Below are 24490 nucleotides of genomic sequence, written 5' to 3'. Positions count from 1 at the left end.
TTTCCATTCTCAGCCAGTAACACGAAGCAAATATAAACTTTTTTGCAGTCCAGAAAAGAGATATTTTTGGGGCATAAGCACTTGTGGCACATTTGCTGCAAGACAGCCATCATAGTTAAATGGGTACCTTCAGTCACTGGGATCACTCTGGAGATGGAAGAAAGTTAATGGCAAAGGGGAAGAAGAAATGTAGTTACTACAGCTGCTTGACTGAAATTTGATGGACCATAAAACACACTAGGAAAACAAGAAGATGAACACATAGAAGACTTAATTGTTTATATGTTCAATTTTTAAGTAGGCAATTAAAAATCTTGTATGGCTATGTAAAAAGCAATGCTTATGTTTCAGACCCTGCTGTACTTTAATTATATAAACTGGTGACACTGCAGAATAGACCAGCGAAAGCTAAATAGTTCAAATGATGTAGGTAGAAACAGCGTATTTGCAAAATGTAGCCCATTCCTATACTGCATTCTTCTGACAGTGAAATGGCATACAGTTATTCAAATTTCCAAAATGTTTAGTTATTGGCCAGCATATAAACATTCCCATACCTCACTGGGAAATTATGAGAAATAATTATGTTCAGAAATAATTATGTTCAGTCTGCTCAACTGAAACAGTACGTGGAAGCGATGTCTAACAGTATCTCCCAAGGTGACATCTGTGGCAGCAGTGAAGGGAAGAGTTCAGTATATAACATACATAAATTATCATCCAAGGATAGATCGGTGGCATGCACACAGTGTCACTATCACCTGATCTTTAAAGTATAAACCCGTGTCTCATCTGACATGAAGTGGCATTGCAAGTCAAGTGAGATATTAGTGAATATTACTGCGCAGGAAGTGTCCTGGTGCTTTGAAAATAAGCACATGACAATAGAGTGAGTGAAGTATGAACAACATGCTGTCTTTGAAGGTAAGCCCATGAATTAGTCTCACTATAACCTTTACATGTTAGGTAAGATACATACAGCACAGTGCTTATTGTGGAGAGTTGCTCTTTTTATGCAAGGAAAAGTATGATAGGAACTTTCAGTTTAAAAGTCTGACACCTCAAGATCCCCTTACAATACATCCCAGCAAAATAAAAACCTATATGGTATGTGATACTGACTCCAGATACTTTGTGCACTTCAGAATTATAAATCCTATGAAAAAAATCTTTTTATAGTGGCAAGAGAGCACAGACATGGGAACATGTACATGTTTTCCCCCAAGAGTTTCACTGTGAAAATGTGTTTCCAGAACAAATTAAGAAATAAATTGGTAGGTCGAATGAGTTGTGATGCTGCTTAGAGTTCTATTAAGATGCTGTGTCAACAGTATGACACAAAATGTAAGGTAGGCTCCACACAACACACACACACACCTTTTGTTGCTGTAAGACTGCTGTTTCTCATACAGCTCAACAACAGTTTTTTATTTACGAAGTAGATAGCAGCCTCGTACAGACAAAAGATGTTCAGGACAGTGAAACAGAGACAGATTTTTCCCAGTTTCATACAAGAGCATTGACAACATGGATTTGCAACTGGAGGAACTATTCTGTGTCGACAATTACAGTTGGACAATGTGCTGTTTCTGTAGGACTTTTAAGAGGGATCTACACAAGATTTTCACAGCATTCTTTTTTTGGGGGGGAGGGGGGGATTCTTACAACAGATTCTGAATATACGCAAAATAATCATCAGTTCATATCTCTCTTGAAAAAGTTGACAAGCAGTTATTGAGATATATGCTAGTTTAATTGCGGCAAGATACCTTGAGCGGAATTATACTATATACATTCAAGGATGTGAGCATGTACTTTAATTTTATGTTACACCAACTGACAGTTTCTGTTGACTGCATTTTCTTTTAATTATATGATCTCAGAAAATGGAGACAAACTGTATCATAAAAGCTTTGTGTTAATTACCTGAAAATCTTTCCAGTGCAAGTATATTAGGGAAAAGGCACTATTGTTATAATAATAGAAAAGCTGTTTCAAGTTAAAAATCTACATCCCTACTAATATCATTATAAACAGTTTAAATAACATTAGCGATTTTCTATCTTTCTTTCATACCATTTTCAACTTTTAGGGAGGAAAAAGAGATGGGGATGGGATGATAAAGTAGTGTTTCTGAGTGGCCTGCTCCTCTTTCCAACCTTTCTCTACCAGTTTCTCTTTCTACCCTGAAGAAGAAATATGTAATTCCTGAAAGCAAACACTATCATTTTTTACTTTAGGTGTTTATATCAGTCATACTGGTAAATTAATTCTGTATCCACGTAAATTTTCAAAATAAAAATGAATTATTGTTAATAATGGCTCATTACATTACAAATTTTGGAAATAAATTTCCATCCCCAGAGTTTTCAGAGAGTCACGTCATGCATCTGTGAAAAGCAATAGCCATTACTAAGGATGCAACTATTGTGTGCCACAACAATGTTCTCATTCTATAGCATGATGCAATAGATGTCTTGCTCTAAACAGGATTACTCTATATACTTCATCTGCCTTCACAATTCTGCCCACTGGCTTTGCTGTTAAGAACTCATAACCTCCTGCTGGAAATGGGTCAAAACACAAACTAACAAAACTACAATACTGAGGACGACCCCTCTGTTTTATCAGCTGTATAGATATAATTCTTTTGACAGCCATAAAAACTATTATGTGTAAGTGTAGTTAAATTTATTAACTACGTTGAGATTCAATGCACTGTATCTGTCTTTAACTGCATACATAAATACTTTTAAATTCCATGTAGTAAATTTTGATGTGTTGTTAAGAATTATTTCAATGCAGTCCTGCATAATTCTGCTCCATGTTTGTACATTTGATTTTTAAATATATAATTTCCAGGATATTCATGTCATACATAATAGTACCTGGATGTATAGCCATTGATGAAATCCATCTGGAGTTTGAAAGCAATTTTTTAACAAGTTCTTGCTTTACCAAATCATACACCCTCACATTACGCTGGGTCTACAACAAGAAAAAAGAAGACAAAATTATGACAGTTTCACATTAACTTAACAGCTTGCGATGAATTTTTATCAGATTATTAAGCAGAGAACAGAGTGAAGGAATACAATTAAAATCTACATAACCAATGGTAACATTTTAATAACTGTTTTTATTGTTATTCTGTTAGCAACAATCAGCATTATAGTTGCAAATTGTTGTAGCTGTGTTGGAAAAGAACTCAAGCTCAAAGTACTAATTAAAGCACTGCAGCTCAAACTGTTACAGGTACCAAAAGCTAGCTGAAGCAGGAGAAAAGTTAAGCCAATTTTTTACAAATGACATAAAGAGTTCAGAAAGGATAGATTAAATACAGTTGGTGGCATGTTTGACACTGTCAGAAGAAGTTTATCTGAAGAGAAACTGGCGACAATAGTTGCTGTGAGTTAGTATGAGTAGAATTTATACTTGACACATGGAGCAAATTAACAATTGGTTTCTTTTACCAATCCCGTGACTTAGATGAGTTTCCAAACCATTAAAAGAAAAGTCTAGTATCACATCAAATAGGTATTTCACTGATACAATTATACAAGGGGTGCCAAAAAATAATTCCTCCTAATTTAATTTAAGTGATAGCTTTTTAAATAAAACAAACATCATTAACTTTCAACAGCTTTATTCTTCATTTCTCAATCTCTGCAGCCCTTTTGCACTAGAGAGCTCTGAAATATGTGTAAACCACAACTAACAGCAACAAACAGGCCGCCACCAATTATATTTAATCTATCCTTCCTGAACTCTGTTAGGTCATTTGTAAATGGCTATGTTGGCAAATGAGGAACAGCGTGTATTAATCGAGTTTTGGATTCAAAGAGTCTGTCCACACATGGAGCACCCTCTCCTTTAACATGAAAATGCCAGATCACACACACGAGTGCTGCGACATCTCCAACAAACTGATGCTTTGAGTTCACTGTTATCAACCATCTTGCACAGTCCCAACTTGGCCCCATCTATTTCCAAAACTTTAAGAACACCTTCAAGAATTTCACTTTGATACAGATGAAGCAGTGCAAGCAGAGATGAGGTTGTGGCTCAGTAACAAAGTCAAATATTCTACAGTGACGTTATCAACAAACTGGTCTCTCGTTGGAAGATGTGTTCATTGCCAGGACTGTGTTGAGGAATAAATACACAGGTGCAAAGTATAAAGATGTAGAGTATTAATAATATATTAAAAACAAAGATTCCAAGACTTACCAAGCGGGAAAGCGCCGGCAGACAGGCACATGAACAAAACACACAAACACACACACAGAATTACTAGCTTTCGCAATCGATGGTTGCTTCTTCAGGAAGGATGTGGGTTTTAAGGGAGAGGGTAAGGAGTGTGTGTGGTGTGTGTGTGTGTGTGTGTGTGTACACCTGTTCTTTTTTCCCCTAAGGGAAGTCTTTCCGCTTCCGGGATTGGAATGACTCCTTACCCTCTCCCTTAAAACCCACATCCTTTCGTCTTTCCCTCTCCTTCCTGAAGAAGCAACCATCGGTTGCGAAAGCTAGTAATTCTGTGTGTGTGTTTGTGTGTTTTGTTCATGTGCCTGTCTGCCGGCGCTTTCCCGCTTGGTAAGTCTTGGAATCTTTGTTTTTACTATATTTTTCCCATGTGGAAGTTTCTTTCTAGAGTATTAATAATGTTTGTTTTATTTAAAAAGCTTTAAGGGTGTTTACAGAGAAAATTCAGAGGCATTACTTTTCAACCCATCCTAAATCGTCAGAAATTGTACTAAATGCTTTTTCCAAAAATTATTTTGAGCAATTAGTTAAGGAGCCATAGTTGACCTCTTAACAACAAAGAAACCTGGACAAATAGGGAGCATCATGATGTATATACAGAGTAATGACCACAAGGTCATTGTAGCAAGGCTGAACACCATAACATACAAACCCACAAAAAAAAAACACAAAATATATCCATTTTTGAAAAAAAATCACATAAAAATTTGTTTGACACCTTCCTTAGACAACCTCCAATCCGTCCCAGCTAACTATGTAAGTGTAGAACAAATGTGGCTTACATTCAAAGAAAAGGTACTGGCAGCAATTGAAAGATTTATACCAAATAAATTAATAAAAGACTGTACTGAACTCCCATGGTACACAGGACAGGTCAGAACACTGCTGCACAAGCAATAATAAAAAAGTATGCCAAATTTAAAAGAACACTAAATATCCATAACTGGTGATGCTTTACTGAAGCTCAGAACTTAAGGACTTCAATGTGAGATGCTTGTAGAAGTTTCTACAACAAATCTCTGTTTTTAAAATCTGATAGAAAATCCAAAGATATCCTGGATGTATGTAAGGTACAACACTGACACAACACAACACCAATGGTTAACATTACTGATGACTGTGCCACTACAGCAGATTTGTTAACCACAGTTTTCTGGGATGTCTTCACCAATGAGCAAGAAGTAAATATATAGAAATGAATTTAGAACAGCTGCCAACATGAGTAACTTGGGAGTAGATATCCTCAGTGCAGCGAAGCAGCTTAAATCACTTACTAAACACAAGTCTTCCAGCCCAGATAGCATGCCAGTTGGGTTCCTTTCACGCTATGCTAATACAATAGTCCCATACTTAGCAATCATAGACAACACCTCGTGTGACAAAAGATCCACACCAAAAGAATGGAAAGTTGCACAGATCAGACTAATACTCAAGAAAGGACATAGGAGTAATCTGATAAATTACAGACCCATGTCACTAACATTGATTTGCCGTAGGATTTTGGACCATATATTGTGTTCGAACATTATGAATTACCTCATAGAGAACTGTATTGACATACCGTCAACAAGGATTCCGGAGATGTTCTTGTGAAATACAACTAACTCCAATGTAAGGAGTGTTACTGACAGGGCATCACAAACTTATTCCATATTTCTAGATTTCCAGAAGGATTTTGACACCATTCCTCACAAGAGACTTCTAATCAAATTGTATGTGTATGGAGTATCGCTTTAGTTGCATGCCTGGATTCATGATTTCCTCTCAGCACAGTATGTAGTGTAATGTTGTCTTCAGTCTGAAGACTGGTTCGATGCAGTTCTCCATGCTACTCTATCCTCTTCATCTTCGAGTAACTAATGCAACCTACATCCTTCTGAATCTGTTTACTTTATTCCTCTGTATTTACCTCTAAAATTTTTGCCACCTCCCCTCCAATACTAAATTGGTGATTCTTTGAAGTCTCAGAATGTATTCTACCAATTGATCCTTTCTTCTAGTCAAGTTTTGCCACAAATTTCTTTTCTTCCCAGTTCTATTCATTAGTTACACGATCTACCCACCTAACCATCAGCATTCTTTTGTAGCACCACATTTCAAAAGTCCTATTCTGATCTTGTCTAAACTGTTTATCATCGATGTATTGGGATACACCGTGTCACTCCCTTCTCAACCACTGCTTCCCTTTCATGCCCCACAATTCATATAACTGTCATCTGGTTTCTGTACAAATTGTAAATAACTTTTCTCTCCCTCTATTTTACACTTTCCACCTTCAAAATTTGAAAGAGTATTCCAGTCAGCAATGTCAAAAGCCTTCTCTAAGTCTACATATGCTATAAATGTAGGTTTGTCTTTCCTTAACCTATCTTCTATGAGGAGTCATAGGATCAGTACTGCCTCGCATGTTCTTACATTTCTCCAAAATCCAAAAACCTCGAGGTCTGATTCTACCAGTTTTTCCATTCTTCCGTAAAAATTTCATGTTAATATTTCGCAAATGTGACTTATTACACTTATAGTTCGGTACGTTTCACAATTGTCAGTACCTGCTTTCTTTGGAGTTGGAATAATCATATTCTTCTCAAAGTCTCATGATATTTCACTTGTCTCATACATCTTGCTCACCAGATGGAAGAGTTTTGTCATGGCTGGCTCTCCCAACGGCTATCAGCAGCTTCAACAGAATGTTGTCTACTCCCAGGGCCTTGTTTCGGCTTAGGTCTTTGAATGCTCTGTCAAACTCTTCATGCAGTACCTTATCTCTCAACTCTGCTTCATCTACATCCATTCCCATTTCCACAATACTGCCCTGAAGTACAACTCCCTCTATATATTCCTTCCAACTTTCTCATTTCCCTTCTTTGCTTAGGACTGGTTATCCGTCTGAGCTCTTGATATTCAGAAAGGTGGTATCAATTTTGCACTTCTATCAGGGTTTTTTTTTTTTTTTTTTTTTGCGCCTGCTTCTTTTATTGCATTTTTATATTTCCTCCTTTCATCAATTAAATTCAATATCTCTTGTGTTTCCCACGGATTTCTACTAAACCACCTCTTTTTACCTGGTTGGTCCTCTACTGCCTTTACTATTTCATCTCTCAAAGCTACCCATTCTTTTTCTACTGTATTCCTTTCCTCTTGTAAATTGTTCCCTATGCTCCCTCTGAAACACTCTAAAAACCTCTGGTTCTTACAGTTTGACCTGATCCCACCTCCTTAAATTCCCACCTTTTTGCAGTTTCTTCAGTTTTAACCTACAGCTTGTTCCTAATAAATTGCTACCAGACTCCACATCTGCCCCTGGAAATGTGTTGCAATTTAAAATCTGGTTCCGAAATTTCTGTCTTACCATTATATACTCAATCAGAAGCTTTCCAAGTGTCTCCAAAATACAGCCTTCTTTCATAATTCTTAAACCATGTATTAGCTATGCTTAAATTATCCTCTGTGCAAAATTCTACCAGGCAGCTTCCTCCTTCATTTCTTTCACCCAGTCCATATTCACCTATTACAATTCCTTCTTCGCCTTTTCTTACTGTCAAATTCCTGCCCCCAAGATTATCTAATTTTCCATGTCCCTTATCTATGTGAATAAAGTGAAACCCTACTTGTACACTTTTCCAGTGACTACAAGAAATCTGAAATGCAGGAAAATGTAAAATTTGGGAAATAATGTTTTAAGCTGTAAAAGTTACATATAGGATACCCCGTTGCATTTTCACACTTTATGCACACACACAGATATATATATAAAGATTCCAAGACTTACCAAGCGGGAAAGCGCCGGCAGACAGGCACAATGAACAAAACACACAAACACACACACAGAATTACCAGCTTTCGCAACCGATGGTTGCTTCTTCAGGAAGGAGAGGGAAAGACGAAAGGAAGTGGGTTTTAAGGGAGAGGGTAAGGAGTCAAGGAGTCATTCCAATCCCGGGAGCAGAAAGACTTCCCTTGGGGGGAAAAAAAGGACAGGTGTGCATTCGTGCACACACACACACACATATCCATCCGCACATACACAGACACAAGCAGACATCAAAATATATTTTTTTTTCCCATGTGGAAGTTTCTTTCTATTTATATATCAAAATACCTGTCATGGACCTGTTTATTATCTACTAATGGTTTACTACCTAATAAAAATCACTCATCAGTAACACATTTTTTCATGCTTAACACAACGCGTTTGGAGAATTTGTTCTCGCTGTCAAGTGCTAATATTTACTAAAGTGCCTGCATTTGTATTGTTCCATGTCTCTTGCACTGTAGTTATCTTTTTAAAGTTATCGGGTACTGTACCTTGTCAGTTCTGTAGAAAACCACACACACGCAAACTGTCATTCGCACTGTTTGCATAACATCACAAAAAATACACACGTAAATACTGAAGTTGACAATGAGAATAAATTCTTGAAACACATTTTGCTCAGCATGAAAAAAAATGTAATTGGTACTATTTAAAGAAAAAATATTTGAGCAACGCAAAGTAAGTGAATATGTCAAAAAGTGCTGTGAGTGGCCAAACCATGAAACATGTTAAATTTGGCTTGACAAAGGTAACACAACAATCACAGCAATAATGAAACTATTCATGTACAGTAGAGACAGTTTGCAATTGTGGCAGGAGATAGGGCACAAATTGTTCCAACTTTTACATGTTTACCACTTCAAATCCACATAGTAGAGTGCCCTGGTATTTAGAAACTTAAACACATAATGTTTATAAATACTACCTGATGGTCAACATCATACTGGCATCATTTTATGTCATATTTCTTTCCCACAAACATTATTCATAAAGCGTAAATCGAGAGAAAATTACAAGTATGTTGACATGAAATTGGGTGCGAATTAATATTGTGGACCCAGGAAATTCGACGGGAGTGATAGAAAATGTCATAAACTGCAGGAAAATGTTAGTTCTGGGAATGTTAGACGGGATTGTGGTGTATTTTCTATTATCTCATCACGCATTTCTTCAATCTCTCCATCATCTGCATGGAGGTGGGCTTCTTGTCTGTCTTGGCTACAATAATGTGCTCACTATGTATTCATAGTTGCTTATCCATGTTCCTGTTTTTTTTCCCCTTATTATTAAACCTAATCCTGCATTACCCCTATTTGATTTTGCATTTATAACCTTGTATTCACCTGACCCCAAGTCCTCTTCCCACTGTAACTAACTTTATCAATTCAGCTTTTAAAATTTTCTAATCTACCTGCCCAATTAAGGGATCTGACTTTCCATGCTCCAATCCTTGGAACGTCAGTTTTGTTTCTCCTGGTAACGACACCTCCTGAGTAGTTCCCACCCAGAGATACCAAGGGGGGACTATTTTACCTCTGGAATATTTTACCCAAGAGCATGCCATCATCATTTAACATTTAACCGTACAGTAGAGCTGCATGCTCTTGGAATAAATCACGACTGTAATTTCCACTCGCTTTCAGCCATTCACAGTATGAGCATAGCAAGGCCATTCTGGTTGATGTTTCAAGGCCAGATCAGTCAATCATCTAGACTGTTGCCCCTGCAACTACTGGGAAGGCTGCTGCTCCCCTTCAGGAACCACACATTTGTCTGGCCTCTCAACAGATACCAATCATTTGTGGTTGCATTTATGGTATGGCTATCTGTACCGCTGAAGTATGGAAGCTTCCCCACCAACAGCAAGGTCCCTGGTTCATGTAGTAATCAACAGAAAATCAAGTAAAACAGAAGTGATATCCGGCATTCCCCAAAGAAGTGTTATAGTCCCCCAGTTGTTCTTGATCTATATCCACAATTTATGAGACAATCTAAGAAGCCCTCTTAGATTGCAGATGATGCTGTCATTTACCATCTATTGGTCAATTCAAATTACTTGATAGTTGAACCTCATACATTGGAGATGGTTTCCTCCACTAAGAGCACTCCTCATCACACCCAAATTGTTCACCAGTGCCAAACTGCCACAAAATTAGTTCACATCCAATTCCTTGTTCTGCTTTCTCTCTTGGTGTGCTTGTATCCTGGGTCTGGCCCTTGCACTTCATTTTCCATCATACATGATAAAACACACACATACACAACGATGCTAAGAAACACGCACATTTCATGCACAGTACTAATAAAAAAAATACTGGCAATTGAATCCACCCACACAGAACATTTAAACAGTTATTATAACCACAGAGATTAGCCTATATAAGGTAAGCTTTGCACGACTGTGTGGCACTGAATTTTTGAAGGCTGACAATCATTGTTACTGTGAACACCAATCATAAATACAGAAGACCTTTTGCAATGTAATGACACAGCATAGTGCTAGGCACATAAACTGATGTGTTGGAGGTCAAAGTTCGAATGTCATCAAATCTAACGAAATTTTTAATTTTATAAATCTAATCAAGAGTCTGATTGTAAGCGCACACACACACACACACACACACACACACACACACACACACACACACATATCCACCCATAAATATACAGACACAAGCAGACATATTTAAAGGCAAAGAGGGTCTTTCCGCCGTCCACCTAACCCTCGTAATCTCTTGGTTCATCCCTATGAATTCCCCAAACCACCTTCCCTACCCACTGGCTCCTACCTTTGTAACCGCCCCCGGTGTAAAACCTGTCCTATGCACCCTCCCACCACCACCTAATCCAGTCCTGTATCCCGGAAGGTGTACACGATCAAAGGCAGAGCCACGTGTGAAAGCACCCACGTGATTTACCAACTGACCTGACTACACTGTGAAGCCTTCTATGTGGGAATGACCAGCAACAAACTGTCCATTCGCATGAACAGACACAGGCAGACAGTGTTTGTTGGTAATGAGGATCACCCTGTGCCTAAACATGCCTTGGTGCATGGCCAGCACATCTTGGCACAGTGTTCCACCATCCTGGTTATCTGGATACTTCCCACTGACACCAACCTATCAGAACTCTGAAGATGGGAACTAGCCCTCAAATATATTCTCTCTTCCCGTTACCCATGAAGCCTCAACCTCTGCTAATTTGAAGTTGCTGCTGGTCGTACATCACCTGTCATTCAACAACATCTTTGCCTCTGTACTTTCGCCTCGACTGACATCTCTGCCCAAACTCCTTGCCTTTAAATATGTCTGCTTGTGTCTGTGTATGTGCGGATGGATATATGTGTGTGTGTGTGTGTGCGCGAGTGTGTGCGAGTGTACACCTGTCCTTTTTTTTCCCCTAAGGGAAGTCTTTCCGCTCCCGGGATTGGAATGACTCCTTAGCCTCTCCCTTAAAACCCACATCCATTCATCTTTCTTTAATGTGCCTATCTACCAGTGCTTTCCTGTTTGGTAAGTCATGGAATCTTTGTTTCTTTATATACACACACAAACATATACACAAAAATCGAGCTTTCACAACCGACGGTTGCTTCGTCAGGAAAGAGGGAAGGATCAACCGCCAGTTGCAAAAGTTCGAATTTTATGTGTATGTTTGTGTGTCTATCGACCTGCCAGCGCTTTTGTTTGGTAAGTCACATCATCTTTGTTTTTAGGTATATTTTTCCCTATATTAAAAACAAAGATTCCAAGACTTACCAAGCGGGAAAGCGCCGGCAGACAGGCACATGAACAAAACACACAAACACACACACAGAATTACTAGCTTTCGCAACCGATGGTCGCTTCTTCAGGAAGGAGAGGGAAAGACGAAAGGATGTGGGTTTTAAGGGAGAGGGTAAGGAGTCATTCCAATCCAGGGAGCGGAAAGACTTCCCTTAGGGGAAAAAAGGACAGGTGTACACACACACACACACACACACACACACACACACACACACACACACACACACATATCCATCCGCACATACACAGACACAAGCAGACATATTTAAAGGCAAAGAGCAAGGGCAGAGATGTCAGTCGAGGCAGAAGTACAGAGGCAAAGAAGTTGTTGAAAGACAGGTGAGGTATGAGCGGCGGCAACTTGAAATTAGCGGAGGTTGAGGCCTGGCGGATATCGAGAAGAGAGGATATACTGAAGGGCGAGTTCCCATCTCCGGAGTTAGGATAGGTTGGTGTTGGTGGGAAGTATCCAGATAACTCGGACGGTGTAACACTGTGCCAAGATGTGCTGGCCGTGCATCAAGGCATGTTTAGCCACAGGGTGATCCTCATTACCAACAAACAGTCTGCCTGTGTCCATTCATGCGAATGGACAGTTTGTTGCTGGTCATTGCCACATACAAAGCGTCACAGTGCAGGCAGGTCAGTTGGTAAATCACGTGGGTGCTTTCACACGTAGCTCTCCCTTTGATCGTGTACACCTTCCGGGTTACAGGACTGGAGTAGGTGGTGGTGGGAGGGTGCATAGGACAGGTTTTACACCGGGGGCGGTTGCAAGGGTAGGAGCCAGAGGGTAGGGAAGGTGGTTTGGGGATTTCATAGAGATGAACCAAGAGGTTACGAAGGTTAGGTGGACGGCGGAAAGACACTCTTGGTGGAGTGGGGAGGATTTAATGAAGGATGGATCTCATTTCGGGGCAGGATTTTAGGAAGTCGTATCTCTGCTGGAGAGCCACATTCAAGGTCTGATCCAGTCCCGGGAAGTATTCTGTCACATGTGGGGTACTTTTGGGGTTCTTCTGTGAGAGGTTCTGGGTTTGAGGGGATGAGGAAGTGGCTCTGGTTATCTGCTTCTGTACCAGGTTGGGAGGGTAGTTGCGGGATGCGAAAGCTGTTTTCAGGTTGTTGGTGTAATGGTCGAGGGATTCAGGACTGGAGCAGATTCGTTTGCCACGAAGGCCTAGGCTGTAGGGAAGGGACCGTTTGATATGGAATGGGTGGCAGCTGTCATAATGGAGGTACTGTTGCTTGTTGGTGGGTTTGATGTGGACGGATGTGTGCAGCTGGCCATTGGACAGATGGAGGTCAACGTCTAGGAAAGTGGCATGGGATTTGGAGTAGGACCAGGTGAATCTGATGGAACCAAAGGAGTTGAGGTTGGAGAGGAAATTCTGGAGTTGTTCTTCACTGTGAGTCCAGATCATAAAGATGTCATCAATAAATCTGTACCAAACTTTGGGTTGGCAGGCTTGGGTAACCAAGAAGGCTTCCTCTAAGCAACCCATAAATAGGTTGGCATACGAGGGGGCCATCCTGGTACCCATGGCTGTTCCCTTTAATTGTTGGTTTGTCTGGCCTTCAAAAGTGAAGAAGTTGTGGGTCAGGATGAAGCTGGCTAAGGTGACGAGGAAAGAGGTTTTAGGTAGGGTGGCAGGTGATCGGCGTGAAAGGAAGTGCTCCATTGCAGCGAGGCCCTGGACGTGCGGGATATTCGTGTATAGGGAAGTGGCATCAATGGTTACAAGGATGGTTTCCGGGGGTAACAGACTGGGTACGGATTCCAGGCGTTCGAGAAAGTGTTTGGTGTCTTTGATGAAGGATGGGAGACTGCATGTAATGGGTTGAAGGTGTTGATCTACGTAGGCAGAGATACGTTCTGTGGGGGCTTGGTAAACAGCTACAATGGGGCGGCCAGGATGTTTGGGTTTGTGAATTTTAGGAAGTAGGTAGAAGGTAGGAGTGCGAGGTGTCGGTGGGGTGAGGAGTTTGATGGAGTCAGGTGAAAGGTTTTGTAGGGGGCCTAAGGTTCTGAGGATTCCTTGAAGCTCCGCCTGGACATCAGGACGTACACTGTGCATTCACACACTAGCCGTGAATGCACAAGAGCTCTATAAAACTAGAGCAGAAGCACCCTATCTGCACCCCAAGACCTGTGGCTATGGCACTTTTTGATATTCAGTACCTTCTGGGTTCAGGCTTTCAACTCTCTCGGATGTGGTAACCATCACAGCTTGGACTAAAAATGAGGCCAAGAAACCTCACCGAGTCTTTAAACTGTAGAATGGTGTCCCTCATATGCAAGTCAGGTAAATTAAAAATATAATGAGAACGATTAAAATGAACAAATACACACTTACCCCCAGAAAAGTGAAAACCCATCTTTGCCCCCACTCCTCTACCCCTGACACTGTAAGTTGCAATTGACTGGTTGCTGTTGCAACACTCGAGGAAGAACAGAAAACAGCAAAATCGCCCACAAATAAGGAGCATTGTACAGGACTCCTTATTGTAGAAGTTATACTATTTATGGCTATGGCAAAGAGGGTAATACTTAAAACACTGCCTTGAGGAACACCATTCTACAGCTCAAAACAATCAACGGCAGGTCACCAACTTGGGATCTAAAAAAGCACTTAGACAAGAAAAGCTTTTTGAAGATGGGGAGGTGCCCACAAAATCCCGATTGATGGAGTTACATGAGAATACTTTGCCACCAAGTAGTGTCATATGCCTTACCAATATCAAAGAATACACCCAAAAATTAATGTTTACGTAGGAAACACTACTAAACATCCACCTCAAGTCGGTTCAGGTTGTCGACAGTGCACCAAAATCTCTGGAATCCACAGTGACTGCGACTAAGTAGTTGCCTAGTCTTCCACAATCAGACCAGACAATGATTACCCATTTGCTGCAAGGTCTTTCCTACACAGTTCTGGGACGTATGTGGTCCTTTCTTGGCTTGAGGAGAGGTATCGAGATTGCCTCTCTCCACAAGTTGGGGAAATGATCTACCTGCCATATCAAATTGAAACATTCGAGGTGGATTTCCTTTGATGTTATTGGCCAATGTCAAAGCATGCAGTACTGGATTTGGTTCTGACTGGGTGCAGTCTCAGAAAGTGCTAATTCCAGCACCCACGAGGAGAAAGAGCAGTTCTAAGACTCATAATTGTGGGATCTGCAGTTGCACAGTAATGGCAAAATGACAGATCATGGTTGGCATTGTCAGTATTCGCTGCAAGGTGCTCTACCACCATTTGAGCGATGTCTCCGAGTTTAGTTTGAAGACACCCCTGTTTCAGCACTGCTGCTATTGGTAAACAATTGTGTTTACCAGAAATCCTTTAGATAGCTTCCTGTACTTTTGCAGAACAAGTGGAATAGTTGATCAAGTCCAGGAACACTTTCCATGACCTTTTCTTGCTCTTCATAACTAGGCATTGAGCCTTGGCTCTCCCAACTTGAAAGGCTGTAAGGTTTGTCAGCTGTTCGGCAGCATTTAAACTGCCCAAGAGCTGCATGACTCATAGATTGCCGAACAGCACTGATCAGTCCAGCAAGGTACACAAGCTGCCTCCTAAGATGACCTGAATGCTTTGGGATGGATAAGTCAGCGGCGTGATGGGTCACTCGTGTTATGTGATCCACCCTTTCCTGGATGCTGTTGCGGTGTTCACACATAGCCAGCTGGCTGAACAACATCTACTTTGTCCTGCTGACCACTTATTTTGGGGGTTTCTGTTCATCCGATCTTCCATGAAGTAAGTGGATCCACAGTGAGAAATCGTCACTGGAATGAATGTCATCAGTTGCTTCCCGCTGTGCTTAGTCGGCATGGGCTGGAGAGCAGAAAGAGATTTCAATTGTTGACTATGACCCAGTAGCAGTTGGAAATGAATGGGACTGTCTGTGTTGAGGATGCACAACTCCTGAGACATCATGAGGTTCTCCAAGCTCAGTCCTTGGGCAAGAACAGTTCGGGCACCATAATACATTATGGGCAACGAAATCACCCAATAAGAGAAATAGGCAGGAGAGTTGTGCAATCATGTCTGCGAGAGCCTCAGAGTCTAATGTATCCTGAGAAGGTAAGCGCAGGGAGCAGACACGTATCTTCTGACCCACATGAACTGAAATGGCTACTGCTTGTAGGTCACAAACCAAGGAGAGTGTACAGAACTAGTGTGTGTTACTGATGAACACAGCAACCCCTTCTTTGGCTCTTTCCCCAGTCACGTTATCCTTTTGGCAGAGGGTATAGATCTGTAGGACAGGGGTGTCAGTGGCTTTTAAATGTGTCTCCTATTAACATGTGCACAGGGGTTGTGTCTGTGCCAATAGTTTCAGTTCCTCCACATGAGACCTGAACTGTTCCACTGTAATATAGGAGCCATCCATCACAGGGGTTGCACTTTCATCCTGTCTTACTACCAGGAAGAAAAGCCCATAATGGTTGGAGGATCAACCTTGGGGCAAAAAGACTGTCCCAGTCCGACATCAAGATCCATTAGTTCTACAGAAGAATCATGAGAGACAGAGAGGGTAGATCAACACTGTTATACTGTTTACTTCTTGACTCCATCAGTGGTGAAAGCTTGACCTTTGATTTTTTGCCCTGGGTAGGCTCCAGGGCCACAACCGTGACACTAGTAGTGGCAGCAGTGCATGGTAGACCTGAAAATGTTTGGAGGAACAGGAAGTCCCAAGTCGGCTTCCACGGCCTTGTCCGATGGTGTGGGAGGAAGTGTAGGCTCTGAAGCAACGGCAGCGGTGCAAGTGCACTGACAAATAAAGGTACTACAGCTGACACTAGCAACCACCTTTGGTGTAGCAGCTTTGGTTTTCGGAACAACCAAAGCAAAGGAGGTAAAATATGTGGGGGGAGGGGGGTGGGAGGGGAGGCTGCATGACCTTTTAAATCTTTTTGATCTCATCATAAGAGAACTGTTTTATAGTTTTGATCTCCTGCACCTTCCACTCTTCAAGGAAAACACAGCAGTCCCTACTCCACACAGGGTGAGCCTCAGAGCAATTCACACACTTTGGATAAGATTAACATCCAACTCCTTTGTACACAGTCTTACCACATTTGCCACCAGAGGCTTCTTCCTTACATCTAATAGTGGTGTGCCCAGTGCTGACAATGAAAACAATGTGTTGCATTGTGGACATAGGACTAGACAGTTAAGCACAGAAAATCCATCTTAAAATGTTCTGGGAGTTTTGTGCTATTAAAATAGAGGATAAACGGTTCTGTCAGACAGCCTTCCATCCTTTTCATTATATTCTGCATGTAATGCCTTCTTGGGCCCACTCAACTTTTAGGTCTTGTTTGGGGGATGTCCACAACATCCTGCATGTTGTAACATCTTTACTGTCTCAATGGAATATTCCCCAAGGTTGTAGGCTGTCTGCAAGTGTTGTTACTTGTTGGGAACTTACAATTTCCACCACTGGTATCCCATTTCGCAAACGTTAACAAATTTTAAGGTACCCCCAATCTCCTCTAAACCCTTTTCAATGTAAAAGGGTGAGGTTTCCTCTTTCCTTTTAACCACTAAAAACAAATTGTGACTAGCAGCATGTATTCTGTTACTATAGAAACTAGAATTCTGAAAAGGTTCAGAGTTGAGAGGACTGGTTACGCAAACTCTTAAAGTTAGATTGGGTGCTGGTACCTTCCAGTGGCCCACCCTTTCTGCTGTGAGGAAGAAGGAAAAATTTTGAAGGATCTGTTGCAGCAGCTCCATGAGCAGCTAGGGAACTAAAAGAGCACCTAGACAGAGCCTCGAGTTCCTAGGTAAGCCTTATACAACTGAGGTGTGGCAGGTTCCCTAGAGGTTGCCCACTAATGACTGCACAACATCAACAGCCACGCATCTCACCAGTGTGCAGCACACCTCGAGATTAAAAGTTTTTTTGAAGAGGTTTTTACCCTCCTCCAGTCAAGGCACTAAGCCAAGATCCCCATTCCCTCTGACACAAAGTTCCACTGACACGTCACATGGTGGTTGCTGAAGCATGCTCAGAGCTTACAGTGACAGGACTGGCAGTACTTACCAGTTCCCAGTCCAGGAACCCTTGGATCACCAAGCTTGTACCCAGGAAACAAATGAGCCCTTGAGAGCCACCCTAACTGATAAATTGGTGGTAGTCATGCCAATGGAAAAGGCCAAGCAGTGTTTATATAACAGTTGGTACACAGCACATTTTGAGAAATGTACAGGGACAAATACTTTAATGATGAGGGAAACATTGAAACAATCTGAGATGCACCTTCAAATTAGGCTAACAACTGCTATGGCCATAGATCCATGTAAGCTTTAGTTTCTTATTTCAGCCATGGGATGACAATGAACTCCATTAATGCTGACGTGAAATGAGGCCTTATGTATACTAAATGGTATATCTTGGTAGTGTACAATCTTCTGAGAGGATACAAATCGCTTCATAATTTAGCTGAAAAGGAACTTTTCATACCAGCAGATCTGTGGACATTGTCAAACATCTAGTATTGTGCTGAAAGGAGCTTTTCTTTCATGTTCAAATTTAGGCTCCAGTTAAGTGACTATATTTAACAAGTTTAACATAAATAATTTTTTTATAATGTAAATAAATGTGATCTGTGATATCAATAAATATGTTGTAATTTGTGTGTCTATTTTCATTTTCAATATAACACTGAAAGCCAATTAAATAAGATGAAAGTAAGGAAACATACATTACTTCAAAAATAAGCAGTGAGAAATTAATACAAAGATGAACACTGAAATAATTCTCAATGTGTATTCATGTTTTTTGTTTATAAACAACATTTTTGTTACTTAAGTTGCTATTGACACATCAGAAAAACAATAAATCCCAAATACTTGGTAACAAAGATTAAGCTAATAATTACAATGTAGTGGTTATGAGCGTGCCTGCTTGTTCCTTATATTGTTACTGGTGGTCATACAGCATACCTCTGAATCTGATGTGGAAAGGCATACTCACTGTTATCTTTGTTTTCACTTCAGAGCTACCACTAACTATGAGTGTCATTCAGTAAGTCATGCAACACTTTTTTCTGAAAGCAGGTTGATTTTATTTAGTATTCCAATTCACCATATTATTCCCCACTCCTCTGGCCACAAAACACTATTTTTCAACATAATCTCTGTTAAATGCAATGGCCTTATGCCACCTTTCTGGGAGGGCCTGTATGACCACGTTACCACTCTATTAGTCAATGTCACAGCCAACGTCTTGCTGCATCAATAATCTCCCCATCAGCCAAGTTTTGCTTCCCATGGAGTGTTTGCTTCCCATGGAGTGCATCCTTCATTGGACCAAACAGCAGGAAGCTACAATATTCAGCATCCAGTCTGTAGGGTGGACAAGGACGAACAGTCCAATGAAATTCTGTGAGCTCTTGGGTGCACAGACCTGTGTGAGGCTTTGCATTGTCACGGAGAGAGATAATTTTGTTTGCATTTTTGTGGCAACAAACATACTGAAGTTGTTTTCTTGATTTCCTGAGGGTACAACTATAGACTTCCAAGCTGACTGTTGCACCATGAAGTAAGACAAAACAAAATAACTCTTTCAGAGTCCCAGAAGACCATCGCCAAGACTTTAATGGTTGAGGGTGCAGCTATTAACTTTTTCTTTGGACAAGAGGGAGTGTAGTGCCACTCCGTGGATTGCATTTTTATACCCAGTTTGAAGTGAGTCAATGTTTCATCGCCTGCGACGATGTTTGATGAAACATTTTCACTATCAGCCTTGTAACGCACAACCAATTCCACACAGATTCTCCTTCATTCCTCTTTATGGTCTTTTGTTAGGCAGCAAGGAAACCAGTGGGCACACACCTTTTAGCATCTCAAATGGTGGACGAGGGTGTCAGCAATCAACAGAAACGTCCAGGTGAGATGTGAGATGTTTGTGATCCATCAATCACCTCAAATGAGTGTCCGTGCATTTCAACACTGCAGGAGTCGCAGCTGTGTGTGACTGGCCAGCAAGCAGGGGATTGGACAGGTTTTCACGATCTTGTTGCGATGATTACAGGTGCCTCACCCAACGACTCACCATGCTTTTGTTCACTTCCAGGTCTCTCTATACATTTCGCAACTGCCTATGAATAACCGCAATGCTCTGGTTTTCTATCAAACGGAACTCAATGATGGCTCCCTGCTTGGAAAGCACCTCCATTACAGACACCATTTAGAAGGCTGTGTATAGTACGAACACCTTTCTGAACTTCTGAAACTGTACGAGCTGACGCAGGAATATTCCACGATGTTCCACAACAAATTCCACAAATTTTTCAACAGAAACTGGTCAGATAAAAAAGAGGAGTTGCATCACCCTCGTACTTTCACTTACAAATGTAATATTACAATCCACCTTATACAGAGGTGAATCAGTGCAACAATTTTTTCTCGGAAATGTGGGAAAGTTCATGTGTCAATAATGATAATACTGTACTGTCCTGAATTTCGACAAGCAACATAAAAAGCACTTGACAACAAATTTTGTGATACTCACCGCAACAAAGAATATTGGACGAATTGGGTGAAATAACACACACTGAACCAAGCCTTTTGATTTGCTGAATGGAACTTGTGATCGCCATTTTGAAAGCTGATGTATCAGTACAGACCTATTCAATCCTTCAGGCATAACTGTGGCAAAATAATCTCCCCGACCATGCCATGTAACCTGCAAAAATAAAATAAAAATTTCTTCCTTCATCTTTAAATAATTTTCCATGACACACACATTTAGAGGACCCTCCTCTGTTCTCCCGTAGTCTTCATGAAAAATACAAAATACATACAACAAAATATTTTTTTAGTTTGTGGTAAATACTGGTTCTCTGTATCTATCCAACAGCATTTTAGACGTGGATTTCTACTTTTTTTTCAGCAATTTCCCTTTAAGTTTGCCAAATCTCCCTGTGACACTCTCCGACTAAGAAAGCCGGTTACACTATCACCATGAGAAACACACTGTGTACCTACTATGAAAGAATTTTTTGAATAAAAACTTTTCCTGCTTAATACAGGAGGGATGGTCAGTATTCAGGGATATGACAGTAACAATCATTTGAAGTAAAAAACTTCACATGGACATATGCTGTATTCCAAATGGTTTATAAGACGTACTACATTTAACAAACAGTGTTATTTATTATCTATATTATGTAATACATTTTCAGTGTACACGAGTACAACCATTGGTAAGTACTTATTACAATATGCATTATACAATGATTCAATTGGAAAATAGTCCACAACAAATCCTCAAATAACCCACCATCAACTTCAATGCATTTGCGCACTCTTGTGGGAAAATGTGTTGCTTGTTTGAATGCCTCTGGATGTTCCCTAATGAGGGCAGCAGCGTCCATGACGCGACCAAGCAGTTCATCTCGCGTATTCAGCTTTCATTCGTACACCTCATACTTCATTCAACCCCATAAACAAAACTCTAATGGTCAGTCTTGGTGGTTAGTTAAGTATACTACCACAAGCAGGCCAACAATTAAGGTAAGTATGATTGACGTGTTCCCTCATAGGTCTGGTAAAATGTGTAGTTGCTCCATGACGTTGGAAGTACATTGCAGTCCACTTCGCCAAAGGAACATTCCCAATGGGTTCAACGAACAAATTTTCCAAAATATGCACTTAATTGTGTACTGCCACTAACTCTTCTAAAATGAGTGGATGTATAAACATGTTACCAACCATGTCACTTAATTGTGTACTGCCATTAACTCTTCTAAAATGAGTGGATGTATAAACATGTTACCAACCATGCCACACCAAACACTGATCCAAAACTGAACTTGGAAATTGGTTTTCACCGTAGCATGTGGATTTTCCTGTGACCATCAATGATGATTAAGTGTTTAGCTGATTCCATTCCATGTAAACATGGTATCATCAGTGAATAGTATTAATGGAACCAAACAGTTATGTCATTTAACCAGTAGATTAAATTATATGTACTTTTTGTTCCAATTGATATATAGTAAGGGAAATATCTGGGATGTCGAACATGTTACAAAACAAGAATACACAATAAATATTTTCAAAATAAGAACAGATATGATAATGTACCTGCCACAGATCCCAATTGAAATCACCCTTATGGATGTATAATCGGTCAAAAAATCTTAAGCATATTTACATTTCAAAGGATGAAAAACATGTCATCAAATATTAAATATTCAATACACTTAGCTGCAAATCAAACAATGGAAAATCCAGGATGGAATGTAACAATATGAGAGAAGGAAAGTTGCTACTCACCACATAGCGGAGATGCTGAGCCGTGATAGGCACAATAAAAAAAGATTCACACAATCATAGCTTTCAGCCACTAAGGCCTTTGTCAGCAGTACACACACACACACACACACACACACACACACACACACACACACACACATGCGCGCGTTCGCGCAAGCGCAAATTGCACACACATCTGAAGTCTCAGAGGGCTGAAACTACACTGCGAGCAGCAGCACCAGTTCATGATGGGAGTGGCGACTGGGTGGGGTAAGGAGGAGGCTGGGGTGGGGAGGGGGGAAGGATAGTATGGTGGGAGTGGCAGACAGTGAAGTGTTGCAGTTTAGATGGAGGGCGGGAGAGAAGGTGTGGAGAGGGGAGGGGTAAGTAGCTGAAAGGAGAGAAATAAAAATAAAAATAGAAGAAATTAAAAGACTGGGTGTGGCGGTGAAATGATGGCTGTGTAGTGCTGGAATGGGAACAGAGAGGGGGTTGGATGGGTGACGACAGTGACTAGTGAAGGTTGAGGCCAGGAGGGTTACGGGAACGTAGGATGTATTGCAGGGAAAGTTCCCACCTGCGCAATTCAGAAAAGCTGGTGTTGGTGGGAAGGATCCATATGGCACAGGCTGTGAAGCAGTCATTGAGATGAGGGGTATCATGTTTGGCATCGTGTTCAGCTACAGGGTGGTCCACTTGTTTTTTGGCCACAGTTTGTCGATGGCCATTCATGTGGTTAACAGCTTGTTGGTTGTCATGCCTACATAGAATGCAGCACAGTGGTTGCAGCTTAGCTTGTAGATCACATGACTGGTTTCACAGGTAGCCCTGCCTTTGATGTGATAGGTAGTGTTAGTGACCGGACTGGAGTAGGTGGTGGTAGGAAGAAGTATGGGACAGGTCTTGCATCTAGGTCTATTACAGGGATATGAGCCATGAGGTGAGGGATTGGGTGCAGGGGTTGCTTAAGGATGGGCAAATATATTGTGTAGGTTCAGTGGACGGCGGAATACCACAGTAGGAACGGAGGGAAGGATAGTGGGGAGGACATTTCTCTTTTCAGGGCACGATGAGTCATAGTAGAAACCCTGGCAGAGAATGTAATTCAGTTGCTTCAGTCCTGGATGGTACTGAGTTACGAGGGGAATGCTTTGGAAACCTTGGGAGGTGGTGGGAGACTGGAAAGATAAGGCATGGGAGATTTGTCTTTGTACAAGGTTGGGAGGATAATTACAGTCAATGAAGGCTTCAGTGAGACCCTCAGTATATTTAGAGAGGGACTGGTCTTCACTGCAGATGCGACAACCATGGGTGGCTAGGCTGTACGGAAGGGACGTCTTGGTATGAAACAGGTGGCAGCTGTCGAAGTGGAGGTATTGCTGGTGGTTAGTAGGTTTGATGTGGAGGGAGGCACAGATGCAGCCATCTCTGAGGCAGAGGTCAACATCTAGGAAAGTGGCTTGTTGGGTTGAGTAGGACCAGGTGAATCAAATGGGGGAGAAGTTGTTGAGGTTTTGGAGGAATGTGAATAAGGTGTCCTCACCTTCAATCCAGATAGCAAAGTTGTCATCAGTGAATCAGATCCAGGTGAGAGGTTTAGGATTCTGGGTTTTTAGGAAGGATCCCTCTAGATGGCCCATGAATAGGTTAGCATTATATGATGCCATGCGGGTGCCCATAGCTGTACTGCAGATTTGTTTGTAGGTAATGCCTTCAAAGGAGAAGTAATTGTGGGTCAGGATATAGTTGGTCATGGAGACTAGGAAGGAGGTGGTTAGTTTGGAATGCATAGGGCATCTGGAAAGGTAGTGTTCGATAGCTGTAAGGCCATGGGCATTAGGAATGTTAGTGTACAGGGAGGTGGCATCACTAGTGATAAGCAGGGCACCGTGTAGTAAAGAGAGAGGAACTGTGAAAAGTTGGTTGAGGAAATGGTTGGTATCTTTTATATAGGAGGATAGGTTCCGGGTAATAGGTTGAAGGTGTTGGTCTACAAAAGCAGAGATTCTCTCAGTGGGGGCACAGTAACCGGACACAATGGGGTGTCCTAGGTGGTTGGAGGAGGAGGAGGAGGAGGAGGAGGAGGAGGAGGAGATTAGAGTTTAACATCCCGTCGACAACGAGGTCATTAGAGACGGAGCGCAAGCTCGGTGAGGGAAGGATGGGGAAGGAAATTGGCTGTGCCCTTTCAAAGGAACCATCCCGGCTTTTGCCGGGAGCGATTTAGGGAAATCACGGAAAACCTAAATCAGGATGGCTGGAGACGGGATTGAACCGTCGTCCTCCCGAATGCGAGTCCAGTGTGCTAACCACTGCGCCACCTCACTCGGTTGGGTGGTTGG

The 24490-nt window shown here is 41.3% G+C and overlaps 1 protein-coding gene across 1 annotated transcript in view; it reads right to left on the bottom strand.

Moving 5' to 3' along the window:
- Positions 1-24490, bottom strand: part of LOC126273470 (ribosome biogenesis protein BOP1 homolog) — a 70746-nt gene that overhangs the window by 6756 nt on the left and 39500 nt on the right. The window contains exons 10-11 of the mRNA XM_049977034.1: positions 20401-20574; positions 2889-2988 (exon numbers count right to left, since the gene is read on the bottom strand). Coding sequence (XP_049832991.1) covers positions 2889-2988; positions 20401-20574 — 274 coding nt within the window. The remainder of the gene's footprint in view (positions 1-2888; positions 2989-20400; positions 20575-24490) is intronic.

This window comes from Schistocerca gregaria, chromosome 5 (assembly GCF_023897955.1).
Source record: "Schistocerca gregaria isolate iqSchGreg1 chromosome 5, iqSchGreg1.2, whole genome shotgun sequence".
NCBI lineage: Eukaryota > Metazoa > Arthropoda > Insecta > Orthoptera > Acrididae > Schistocerca > Schistocerca gregaria.
Note: the sequence above shows the minus strand (reverse complement) of the source record. Positions and strands in the feature narration are given on the sequence as shown.